This window comes from Pteropus vampyrus, unplaced genomic scaffold (genome assembly GCF_000151845.1).
Source record: "Pteropus vampyrus isolate Shadow unplaced genomic scaffold, Pvam_2.0 Scaffold14, whole genome shotgun sequence".
Taxonomy (NCBI): Eukaryota; Metazoa; Chordata; class Mammalia; order Chiroptera; family Pteropodidae; genus Pteropus; species Pteropus vampyrus.
This window is the reverse complement of record NW_011888795.1, coordinates 9,597,480-9,610,376: the sequence shown is the minus strand read 5'-3', so window position 1 is coordinate 9,610,376 and position 12,897 is coordinate 9,597,480. Positions and strand designations below refer to the sequence as shown.

The 12,897-nt window shown below is 47.7% G+C and overlaps 1 protein-coding gene across 5 annotated transcripts in view; it reads left to right on the top strand.

The window, feature by feature from the left end:
* Window positions 1-12,897, top strand: part of ECE2 (endothelin converting enzyme 2) — a 29,528-nt gene that overhangs the window by 9,748 nt on the left and 6,883 nt on the right. The window contains exons 1-8 of one of the 5 annotated variants that reach the window (XM_011382374.2): window positions 7,221-7,400; window positions 7,686-7,910; window positions 8,128-8,263; window positions 8,466-8,681; window positions 9,150-9,274; window positions 9,385-9,531; window positions 9,685-9,750; window positions 12,460-12,648. In XM_011382374.2, the coding sequence (XP_011380676.1) occupies window positions 7,362-7,400; window positions 7,686-7,910; window positions 8,128-8,263; window positions 8,466-8,681; window positions 9,150-9,274; window positions 9,385-9,531; window positions 9,685-9,750; window positions 12,460-12,648 (1,143 nt within the window). In that variant the 5' untranslated portion in view covers window positions 7,221-7,361. Of the gene's footprint in view, window positions 1-7,220; window positions 7,401-7,685; window positions 7,911-8,127; window positions 8,264-8,465; window positions 8,682-9,149; window positions 9,275-9,384; window positions 9,532-9,684; window positions 9,751-12,459; window positions 12,649-12,897 lie in introns of those variants that run through there. The other 4 variants (XM_023526150.1, XM_011382383.2, XM_011382356.2 and 1 more) reach the window with 4 other exon arrangements.

The window sequence follows — 12,897 nt, the reverse complement described above, 5'->3', positions numbered from 1 at the left end:
GGGAAAGGTGGGGAGGGAGCGGCAGTGGGAGGGTCCTGCACAATGGCGGGAGTAGCGGCTGGGAGAACGATACCGGCAAATGGGTGCTGTATCTGCTGGGGAGTGGCAGGACAGGATGGGGTGGTGGTGGCAGGAGCGAGCCCGGCGCCCAAAGGGCGAAAGGAGGGTCTGGCACAGAGGCTCTGAGAGCAGAGCAAGTGGGACTGGAAATTGGGAAGCAAGTCAGGCCAGAAAGCGGAAGCAGGGCTGTCATTCTCAAGGAGGGGCACTAAAAACGCGGTGGGGGAGTCTGGTATCCGGCGAGGTGTGCGGGACTTCGCGAACCCGTAGGACTCGAGAATTGCTCACACCAGTGTCTCCGCCGTTGGCGCGCTCTTGTAGCGGGTTGCTCTTTGGATTTTAAAATGTTCATCTGGAGTCTGTGTTTCTCTGACCGCCTTCCTGTGTCTCCTATCTATGTCAGTCTATCTTTAATGCGTGTGTGTTTGTATCTGGCACTGTGCCCCATCTCTCTTTGTATCATGGTTTCTGTCTACGTCTGTCTCTTAAGTGTCTCTATCCTTCTGTATCTGTCTCCATGCTTGGCCCCTGTACCTATATGGCACTGTCTCCATCTCCCGAGTCTCTGTGTATCACGGTCTCACCTAGGGGAGGTCTCTGTAACTGGGCCGACACGCGCACTAGGACAGACACACACCCCCAGCCTTGCCGCTGGCGCCTAAACTCGAGTTCAAAGCGCTCGCTGCGCCCTGCAGTTCTCCTGGTTCCAGAGGCTGGCGCTGCGCGTGCAGAGTGAAAGAAATGAATGGCGGCGTCGCGGGGGGTGCCCTGGCTCCAGGTAACGCGGGGAAGCCCGGAGCGCCTGAGGACGCGGCAGGCGCGCGCCTGCGTGAATCCAGAGGTGGGGGCCGGGGAGAGGGCGCCCCCGGCTTCTAGTTCTCGCCCCACCAACAGGATCATGCCCTTATCTCACCCCTCACCCCCGCCCCCCAGCCCCGGGCTGGCGGTCAGCTTCAGCGTCACCTGCTCGCTAGCGCTCCAGGGCTCTGGCGCAATCACTGGCCTTGGGGGAGGAGAGGATGTCTCACATTCGGCCACAGTGACGACAGAGCTGATAAGGGTAATAATTATCCTGTAGGTTCAGTGGATACTCGAGGTCAGTCCAAAACCGTGGCGGAGGGGTCTCCACTGTTTCTGAAGCGCGTTACCTCCTTTCCCTACAAATCTCCCACCTAGCAAGGCTGTCCGGTGCTGGGTCTTCTTCCTCTAACAACTCACCAAGTGCTAGTCCCTGGGACACAGAGTAAAAATGCAATGGTGGATACTCTTGGGACCGGGATTGGGAGGGGGGAGGGGCAGAGGATGCGTCTGTGCAAGCCTCACTCTACGCCCCAGACTCGGGGGCCCACCCCTATCAAGCCCTCCTCTGCTGTGTCTTAGTCTCTGGAACGAAGGCCGAAGCTGGAGGTGGAAGCCCAGCTGTAGTGAGAAGACCCTGTTTTCCCCATCAGACCTGGAAGGAGGATAGATTAGAACTCAGAGTCACTAAAAGAGAGTCCAGAAATTCCACCCCACTGGCGGTTTTCCAACACTAGGTTCCGGTCTTGGCTCTGCCACTTTCTGTGTGACCTTGAATTGAAGGCCCCATAATTATTGTTTTAAAAAACTAATTAATTTGTACTAATAAAATTTTAGGAAAATATAGAAAATCACTCCAAAACTTTGATTTACGTATATCCTTCCAATCTTTTCCTCATATATTTGAATAATATGCATACTTCTCTGAGCCTCCATGTTCTAGTCTGAAGCACAGAGATGATAGAACTTATATTAAGAACAATTTCATAGATGAAGTTGTTGTCCTGAGGTGAAGTGAGCTGTTTCAGGAGGTAATGGACTGCCGCTTACCAAAAGTGCTAAAGAGGCCATAAGGATTCTTGCCAAGGATGAGATGAGAACACTGGTTAGGGAATTGAAACAATTTTCCTCCCATCCCCCACCCCTGCCCCAGAATGAAGGAGATTGGAGGAATAACAATTTAACTTGGAATTCATTTGGTTAGCTTCTTCTTAAATAATTTTATTCTTGTCCCCACTGTGCGTGCTAGATCATGATTAAAGCAAAAGACGTAAGCGCAAAATGTAAAGACAGAGAAATATATAAACTTCTGTTATGTGTTAAAAATGTGTGTATGTGTTAAAAATGGTTCTTTAAATTATGATCCCTATCTAAAATTCTGATGTTCTCTAACCCTACCTATGAGACAAAAAGTCATTTTCATAACCAAAATAAAATAGTTTGTTTGGAGTTTTGTGAGTGTGCATTGAATTTCTCAATAGAAACTTCCTCAAAACCTAATAGACTCAATCCATATGTTCTAAACAGAATAATATGCCTTTTGACAATTGAGTATTAATGGTACTTTTATTTGAGTAGAAACTGTAGGCCTGTGTAGTGGGTTGAATAGGATCCCCCCTAAAATTCATGTCTACCTGGACTCTCAGAATGTCACCTTATTTGGAAACAGGGTCTTTGCAGATGTAATTAGTTAAATTAAGAGGAGGTAATACTGGATTTGGGTGTGCCCTAAATCTAATCATTGGTATCTTTATAAGAAGAGGACAGGTGCACAAAGACACATATACACATAGGGAAGAAGGCCAGATGAGGAAGCAGAGATAGTAGTGATGCATCTATAAGTCAAGCAACCTCAAGGATTGCTGAGGGCTACTAGAAGATGGAAGACGCAAGGAAGGATTCTTCCCTAGAGTATTCCAAGGGAATATGGCCCTGCTGATACCCTGATTTTGGATTTCTTGCCACCAGAACTGTGAGAGAATAAGTTTCTGTCATTTTAAGCCATCCAGTTTGTGATTTTTGGATGGTCTTTTAACATCTTCCATAACTATGTTCCACCTTCCTTAAACTCTCTGGAGGCCCTTTACTTCTATCCTGTCCACTCGAAGGACGCCTACACCATGAGAGGATTTCTGGGACTCATTCTATTTAGCAGAGGCTGATAAATCACCAAAAAGGAAGGCAGATCTGTGTAGATTAATGTGGTAAGATCCCCAAGGCCTGCCAAAATGTCACCAAATAACAAGTGTAAAATAGGATTTCATACATGTGAAGAAAAGTAGATAGACATGCATATGCATACATACCTACACACACAGTGTGTGTGTTGGCATGTAAATGAATATAAAAGAAAGATCTGGAAAGATACATACCAAACTGCTAATAATGGTTACCTCTGAGGAAGTTACCAGGATTTCATCTTTTATTCTATATTCTTCTGGAGTATATTACATTTGCAATAAAATGAAGTTTTAATGATTTTTTTAAAAAGGTTTAAAACAACAATAAAATCCATTTGCCAAACATCATATCTGGCCTCAGACAAATCAGTTGACTTAGAAAGGGGAATAGTAGTTAAGAGCATGGCTAATATATAATATGTATACACACACACACACACACACACACACACACACACATATGTGTATGTATATGTATATATACATATATACACATATATACATATATATCTATATATACACTCTTTAAAAAAAAAAAACCTGTGCTTTTATACTTTTTTGCTTCACAAAAAAAGATTTTGTAACCCCTTTTCTCCCGGACTTAACTATATGGAGAACATTTCCCCACAGCATTAACTCTTCTTTTCTATCATTTGTAAATGTTGCATTGTATTCCATTGTATGGATGTTCGATATTATTTCAACAAGTCTTCTACAGGATGTTGGATGTTGAATTTCCCCTTTATTTTATTTTTTGTTATCATAGTGCTGTGCTGAACAAATATTGTAGGAAAAAATGGCCCATATATTTTGTAGCTCTTCCAATCAGTATAGAGTCTATTTCTCTAACCCTGAATCTGGGCTTGATCTTCTGAATTGCTTTGCCCAATAGGGACATTAGCAAATGTGATGCAAGCAGAGGCTTGGAAAGCGTTCATGTACTGGAGCTTGCCCCATTTTTTGTTGCTAGGAATCCTGACACCACCATATGAAGAAGCCTAGGCTAGCTTATTGGAAGAGAGACCACATAAACACAGAGTCCAGGCATCCCAACTGAGGCCCAAACAGGTAAATAAGCCATTTAGCTAGATTACTTAGTTCCTGCTGAGCTGACCGAGACCTGAAGAACCACTCAGTCAAACCACTGAATAAATGTTTGCTATTTTAATTCACAAAGCTTAGGGAGGTTTGTTATATAGCAAAAGCTGGTTGATACAAACATCCTGTAGATAATGATTATTTCCTAGAACAATTTCCTAGAATCAGACTTTCTGGGTCAAAGACTGTGTATACTTGTACCTATTGATTCATATTGCCAAAAAACTTGTATCAATTTATAAGCCACCAGCGATATGTGAGAGTACCCATATTCCTCATCTTTGTCAACATTGAACATGAATGTTTCTTGTTATCTTCATGACTATATTATCCGTGTAAATTAAATACATAAACCATTGTCCATTCCCTCTCAATTTACAATCAACTTAGAGGGAAAAAAAGATTACTCCTATAGGAAAAGAGCAGACAAGAGAGAAAAAAATAATAGAATGAGAGAATAAAAGAGAGTCAAAGATTATAAACACAGAGGAAAGAAAATAGAATTATAGAATAAAGCAACTTTCAAGTCTCTCATACATAGGGTACCTAACATGTAGTGAGGAATAGTTATGAGCATAATAAATGATTTAGGTCATGAAAGAGGCATGGAAAGGAATTGTCTATTTAGGCCAAGCCTAGTGAAACTGAGAACATTGTAAAAGTAGGTACAGGCTCTTTCACATGTGGCTGCATTTAATTCTTACAGCAACTCTTTGGGATAGAGATAATTGTTCCCATTTTACACATGAAGAAAATTAAGGGTCAGAGATTTCAAGTAACTTGATAAACACCATACTGCTGATAAAGAATTGAACCCAGATTTGAGTCCAGGTATGTCTACCTTAAAACTGATATGTTTCCCCTTACTCTTCCAGAAAGGTTGTGGCAAAAGACTAGCAACCACTGTCGGGAGTCAATATATCCAACTTTTGATTCATATTACCAAATTGCCCTCCTCCAGAAAGGAGCTAGACCACTTGGGTTTGAATTCCAGCTCTGCTACTTACTAACCATGTGAATTTTAACCTTGCTATGCCTCAATTTCTTCATTTGAAAAATGGCCTCATAAGTGCCATGAAGGTAAATGAGTACATAGATGTAAAGCATGTAGGACAGTGGCTTGAACATAGTAAAGTGCTATATAAGCTTGCTATTTCCAGTATGGCATTGCAGTAGGCACGGGACTATTTCTAGTGAGCCTGTTGTCAGGAAGTCCGTATACAGTAACTTTGGTTACACTCACATGGACATATCTTAGTGAAATTTCCTATGGGGCAGGACCAACACTGCTGCCATGTTTCCCTTCATCTAGGCTTGGGGGAAGCGGGGGAAGAGGTGAATGCTATGATGCCACGTTGTCACCAGAGTAAACATGAGCAACTCCAGAGACTTGCCACAAGTGGATATCCCAAGGCCTTGGCTACTGCAGATCCCAGTTTGGCTGGATATAAAAGCTCCTTGCTCAGGGAACCTGACTATCCTAGACCTCACCTGCCTTCTCTACTATCTGGGTAATAGAACAGGCTTTCTTCAGCCCTTCAATTCTTATTTCTACCGATAGCATTTTAACAACAACAATAACGACACTAAGAGCAGCTAATGTATTGAGTGCTATTATGTGCCAGACACCGTCCTAAGCACTTTATAAGTATTATTTCATTTAATTCTCACAACAATCCTTTGAAATAGGTACTATTCTTATTTCAGTTTTACAAATGAGGAAATTGAGTCCGAATCCAGACTCTTTCATCCTAACTATAATACTGTACTGTCTCCTGTTTCAGAACATGCAGTTTTGGGGTACAAAATGCCAAAGAAAGCAATCTAACATTTCTCAGCCTTATCTATTCATCATCCACTCTTTCTCAGCCACAAGAGCATGCCATGAGAGAACCACCTGCAGTAAGATGTTTGAGAACTGAAGTGAGAGATTAAGGAATAGATTATGGATTTGCCACCGCTCCAAGTCTTCTCAGGTCAAATTCATGTACTGTGTCAGGTAGGAGAGTGGAGGATGAGATGAGACACTTTTTAAAAAAAAAACTGTGCTTAAAAAAAAAAATGAAAAAACACCAAGCACTCTTCAGTGCAGCAGACTGCAACACCACCAGGCCTGATTAAGGAATGACAATATGGAAGGCAGATGGCAGATGCATAGATGCCACACTATTGCTTTCAGTTAAATATTGCTTGGGGTTTTTTTTTCTTCCTTGTATACTTCCCAAATAAAATGGTTTGCTTTCCTCAAGTTAAAAGTGTTAGTAAGTCTTTTCTTTAAATATCTGTGGATGGCTGTTTTTTTCCCTGCCAGTTTTTCACCATCTGTAACCCTCTCTTTGGGAGATGATCCGATGACAACAATTATCTTGGAGTGTAAAAGTGTGGCCTTGGAGCAACATGTAAAAGCCAAGTCAGACTGTGGGCTGTGTGTGTGTTGTAATGTGTGTGTCATGTGTGTACTGAACCATAGTGTAGTTTGTGTGTTGGGGGAGCCTTGTGCATGTATACATTGTGTGTGAGTAGGCAGTATGTACATTCGGTGAATGTCTTTGTGCGTGCATGGACTGTGTCTGGGTTGGGTGCTTGCTTGTCTATTTTGTGTCTATGTGCTCTCTGTGTAGATACCTCATGGACACCCTGTATGTGATCGGCTCCCGTTTGCTGCTCTGTATATGCTGGCTGAAGAGGGGTTGTGTGCACTGTTGAGGGAAGATATTCCTCACTAGTGTTTAAGTTCTCAAAGGTGTTTAGAGGAGATGGGCAGGGCCTGCAATTTGAGGGTTTGGGCCAAAAAATATCAGCAGGGTTTGGGTCTGAGTCAAAGGAATGTAAATTATGAGTGGCTTACGAAAGGGTGCTGCTGGGATGGGGTGCTGACCCTGAGCCTGGTCTCCGGCGTTTCTGAAGGGCTGCTCGCTCCGGCTTGCGCGGCAGGTTCGCGCAGCTCAGCAGGGCCGGCCGCAGGCTCCCAGAGCGAGGTCTGGGTGCCGCGGATGGCAGGGAGCTGGAGGCGCGCTCCAACCCTCCCCCACACCCACACCCCCCGGCGCGGCGCCGCGGGAGGCGGGGGTGCTCAGGCAGGCAGGGGAGGCAGCGGCCCCGGAGCCAGGGGCTGTGGCAGCGGCTGTGATGGCGGGCGGCGGGGTCGGGCGGGGGACTGAAGCCGCGGCCTGGGCGAGGGCCAGTCTCCGGGGGCCCTGAGGTGCCGCCTGTCCCAACTCCACCATGAACGTCGCGCTGCAGGAGCTAGGCGGCGGCGGCAACGTGAGTAGGGACCCCGGGTTCCAAGGCAGAGGCCCCGGGCCGGGGGGTGGGAGGCGGTGAGGCCGAGGGGCAGGCGGCATCTGGTAGGGGCTCCGGCTGGCGGAGTAGGGGCTGAGTCCTTGAGGTGCGGGGATCGGAGGGACCCCAGGCCGGAGAACTGGGCAAGAGGGAAGGGCCTCGCTGCAGGCGGGAGGTGGCCCGGCCGGGCAAGGGGCATTGGGACTGGGCCATGGGCAAACAGCCCTCTCTGCCTGACCTGGGTTGGCGCCCCCGACTGTTTGGCAGATGGTGGAATACAAACGGTCCACACTGCGGGATGAAGACTCACCAGAGACCCCCGTAGAGGGCGGGGCCTCCCCGGACGCCGTGGAGGTGGGCAAGGGGGTTCCGCCTTCCTCACCAGGCCCAAGCCCTGGCATGACGCCTGGCACACTCAGCAGCTCTGGGCTGCCCTGGAGGGTCACCTGCCCCCACCTTTGCTCCATGTCTGGCCTCTGCGCTAGGACTATGGTGAGGCGATTCTAAGCCATGACGTTGCACAAAACAGGCTCAGGACTTAACTCAGCCTGCCTCATTGCCCCTATGCCGATTTAACCCCAGTAGCATCTTTGCTCCGTGGCTTTGGAAACTGGCTGTGCCTTCACCCTCTGGGAGGACTTCTGTGGTCTTGGATCCCCGCTCCCCTCACCTGCAGCTTGCTAGCTCTCTGTCACCCTGTGTTCCCCAGGTAGGATTCCAGAAGAGGACAAGACACTTCTTAGGCTTGCACACCCAGCTGGAGCTGGTCTTGGCAGGTGTCTCTGTACTGCTGGCTGCACTGCTTCTAGGCTGCCTTGTGGCCTTGGGGGTCCAGTATCACAGAGGTAGGTGGGTCCACACTTGTCACCTAGCTGTGGGGGCTCTGGAGGCTGAAGGGCCTCTAAGATATTCTCTAGTTAGGGCCACCTTTCACCAGGTTTTCTTTTTCCTCCTAACCTTCCTGCTGTCATGGCTCCTCTCAAAGCATTTGCCTTTCCGAGACTGGCTGACAGCTCCCTATTCTTGTGGCCATGTCCCCTGTCACAGACCCATCCCATAGCACCTGCCTCACAGAGGCCTGCATTCGAGTGGCTGGAAAAATCCTGGAGTCCCTTGATCGTGGGGTGAGCCCCTGTGAGGACTTTTACCAATTCTCCTGTGGAGGCTGGATTCGAAGGAACCCCCTGCCTGACGGGCGCTCTCGCTGGAACACCTTCAATAGCCTCTGGGACCAGAACCAGGCCATACTGAAGCACCTGCTTGGTGAGCGGGCCTGCCAGGGAGGCTTGTGCCTAGTATGTGCCTTATATCCAGGACAGGGCTTAGCACTTAGTAGGTACTCAATAAATGTCCACAAATGAATTAATAAGTGGATGACTGAGAACACTGCTGGGGTAGGGGGTGCATAGAGGAGGGCTCCTGAGAGGTGGAGATGGGTTGGGGGGCGGGGCAGACCTCTAAGTATAATGGAGGGATCCCTCTCTGCATTGTTTGGAAGACTGCTGAGGTATGGTAGGCACCAGAGAGTCTGTAGTACTTAGAGATGTTTGAATGTTTGTGGTTCATGGACAGAAGAGAGGAAGCCACACTTTGCTGTTTCAGCCAGTCCTCCTGGGTCTACATTAGGAAGACTGCCACTTGAGAAAACAAAGAAGAGGGACCAAGTAAGGGTCCGGGACCCCTCTCAGCAGTTAACACAGTTGCCGCTCAGACCTGTATTCTACTCCACAGAAAATACCACCTTCAATTCCAGCAGTGAAGCTGAGCGGAAGACACAACGCTTCTACCTATCCTGCCTACAGGTGGAGCGCATTGAGGAGCTGGGAGCCCAGCCTCTGAAAGACCTCATTGAAAAAGTAGAGCCCCTGGGTGGGCTGTGGGCAGGGGGAGCAAGACAGGAAGAGAATGTGGCCCCAGAAAGTTTTTGGGGGCCCCTGCCAAAGGTTCCACTATGGTCTCTACTTAGATTGGTGGTTGGAATGTTACGGGGCCCTGGGACCAGGACAACTTTATGGAGGTGATGAAGGCAGTAGCAGGGACCTACAGGGCCACCCCCTTCTTCACCGTCTACATCAGTGCCGACTCTAAGAGTTCCAACAGCAATGTTATACAGGTATGGGGCTGGGGAAAGGTGGGGAGGGACTTATGGACCATTTACTGAGCCCAGACTCCACTTCCCTACGACAGGCAGGCTGGGGTGGCCCCCCTTGCACAAGAGTCCAGGTTTTGGTGGGGGTGGGCTCACTCCCTTACCTTGCTGTTGCAGGTGGACCAATCTGGGCTCTTTCTACCCTCTCGAGATTACTACCTAAACAGGACTGCCAATGAGAAAGTAAGGAGCATCCTCAGAACCTCTACCCCTAACCCTTGTTGAGCTGGGCTGATCCATGATTACTTTTCCCTTTGCCCAGGGTAGGGGTGGGGGGCGATGGTGGTAGAACATGAGCCTGACCTGTCACCTAGTAAGCTGACTACCCTTCCTTCTTTCTTTCTCCCTTCATTCTTCTCTCCCTCCCTTCTTTCCTCCTTTCTTTCCTTTCTTTCCCTCCCTCCCTCCCTTCAGTCTTCCTCTTATTATCCCAGGAAAATATTTTATAGGCACCTGCTTTGTGCCAATGCAGTGGGAGGAATTCAGAGATATATGTTTCAGAGTCATCATTACAGGAAGCTCTCAGTGTAGGTGGGATCATGGACCTAGATATCTTAGAATAAGGCTCAAAGAAGGTCTCTGGAACTCAGGAGAGACTCAAGTAGCCAGAGAAGTTTTCCTAATGAGATTCAAGCCAGGCTCTGTAGACTATCTAGGGGTGGGTGATAGCATGCTGGGTAAAGAGAACAGTTTAAACAGAAGCGTTATAGAAGGACAGGCTAAGATGTGTTTGGACCATGAGAAGGGGTTCAGTTTGGCAAAATGTAGAGCTCAAAGCAGCTGAGAGGCTAGAAAGATGTGTAGAGTCTAGTTATGGAAGGGACCTGGAATGGCACACTGAGGAGTTGTTGTTGTTGTTGTTGTTGTTGTTGTTGTTGTTGTTGTTGTTCAGGCCTCAGAGCCACTGCGTGCTCCAGAGCAGGGAAGGAGTGACTAGTACTTTGGGAAGCCAGTTTGGCTGGGTGTGAAAGTAGATGCCAGAGGGAGGCTGGAGATCAGTTAAGAGTCTCTGCAGTACTCCAGGCTGAGTCTATAAGGACTCAAATTGAGGAAGTGGCAGAGGGAAGGTTAGGAAGGGGAGGATGCAGGAGACATAATCAAGTCTGAATGGTGAATTGTTGGTGACTGGATATAGAAAAGAGGAGTAGAAGAGGAAGAAGTGAAATGAGTTGAGGCTCTCAGCCTGAATGGTGGTGGGATGGCAGGGTCCTTAGAGGATTAAGGGTGCCTGTAGGGGGGAACCAGTTTGGGGCACGATGGGGCAGACGAGACAGTATGATGTCACAGGAAGAGGGAAGACTTTGGACTCTGACCTTGATTCCCAGTCCCAGCTCTGCAGCTTGGTGCAAGTTGATTTAGCTCTCTGAGGCTGTTTTTTCATCAGTAAAATGGGATCATAGCATCTACCTCATATAGTGTTTGAAGGGATAGGACGCAAGCTATGCTCCTACATGTGGCAGACATTCAAGGAGTGAGAGTTACTCATTTTTGACATGGGCACCGTCTCTATGGAGAGGTCATCAGGCAGCTGTGAAAGCTGGGTGGAGTTCTGGAGAGAGGGTGAACCTGGAGGGAGCTGTGGGCTTGAGGGACATCTCCTTAGAGATTTAGACAAAGGCTTTAGGAGAGATGAGACAAAGGGGAAGAACAGAGAAAGAGGAGAAGGAGAGCCTTCTTTTTTTGAGGGTAGTGGGAGAAAGAAAGCCAGCAAAGGAGACTGCTATGGAGTAGGACAACCAGGAGAGTCATTTATCCTTTCACTCATTCTCACTTACTGAGCAATCCTCAGCCAGACCCTCCTCAAGGCATGTGGTGAAAAAGACATTGCCACTAAGTGAGGGAGAAGACGTGAAATTGCTCGGTAGATCCTGTTTACAGTTCTTGGGACTGTTATAGAGGAGAAGGATAGCATTCTGAGAGTGAGTGTAATAGGCAGCCAGCCTAGTCCTATGGTGAGGGTTGACTTTAGCGAAAGGAGAGGGTTCTAGACAAAGAGAAAAGCTTATGCAAATGCTCTGAGGTAGAAAGGAGTATGGCCCATTGATGGACTATAGAGGGGAACGGGAGGGGAGAGGGGTCCAAGTCCTTCTGGACAAATATATAGACTCATTATGCATGAACATTGTGGGCCAAGTTGAGCATTTATCCCAAAAGAAATAGAAACTCAGAAGTCGGGAGTTTTTGTTGTTGTTGTTGTGTGTGAACAGATGTGTGGTTTCGACATCACCTGAGTCAGGGGAGGAGAGAATTTTGAGAATGCAGAAGAGACTCACATGGTCAAACACTTGAGAAAGGGCAGGAGAAAGTCTCAATCTGGCTGTTTGCATGTTGCTGGTTGTCTTGGGCAGTGAGTCTTCTGTGCCAGCATCTAGGGGAAGGTGCAGCACCAAAGGTTCAGATAGAATAAAAACTGAGGAGTAAAGCAAGGTTTAGAAAAGTATCAAAAGTCAGCCTTAAGCTGAAGGCAAGGAGGTAGGGAGAGGAGAAAGGGGTAAGTCAGGTAAGCAGGGTAGAGGTCAAGATCACTGGCTGAATTAATTATCCCCCTTAAGGGCTGGGATTGATACTCAAACCTCTTCCTCTGACAGCAGCAAGGAAAAGGAGAGGTGGAAAAAAGAAAATGTGAAGTACAGAGAACGGATATTAAGGAACCTAAAACTTCTCAGTAGAGTGGAAGGGGAGATGGCCTTTGGTGATTAAGGGAGCCCAGGGTGGGGCTTTGGGGTGGGAGTGAGGAATGGTCTCCGAGAGGAGAGCCACAGGGAGTCGATGCTGAGCAGTGCTGAGGGCCAGCAGAAAAAATGGTAAGCAGAGGTGGCAGCCAGAAGAGACCCTCTCAGCCTTGGGCAGGACTCGTTGCTAGGCTCTGAGGATGACTCTGGGTTTTGACAGGTGCTTACTGCATACCTGGACTATATGGAGGAACTGGGGATGCTGCTAGGTGGACAGCCAGCCTCCACGCGGGAGCAGATGCGGCAGGTGCTAGAGCTGGAGATACAAGTGGCAAACATCACAGTGCCCCAGGACCAGCGGCGGGATGAAGAGAAGATCTACCACAAGATGAGCATTGCAGAGCTGCAGGTGGGGCCTGTGGGGAACAGAGACAGCTAGGAGGGACCAGCTCCGGGCACAGACTGCCCAGCTTCTCTTCAGGTCATATTTCTGAGGCAGCTTTTCCTCATTTCTTTGCTTTTCTAAGCTTCCTGGTTGCAGAGTTGCTATCTTAGAAAAAAAGTGGTATCCATTTTAGGTCACTTCTCACTGGGCCATCCCTTGGTCCCTTTTATGTTGCCTGGGGTTGCATAGAGTGATTATGTTAGAAACCTATAA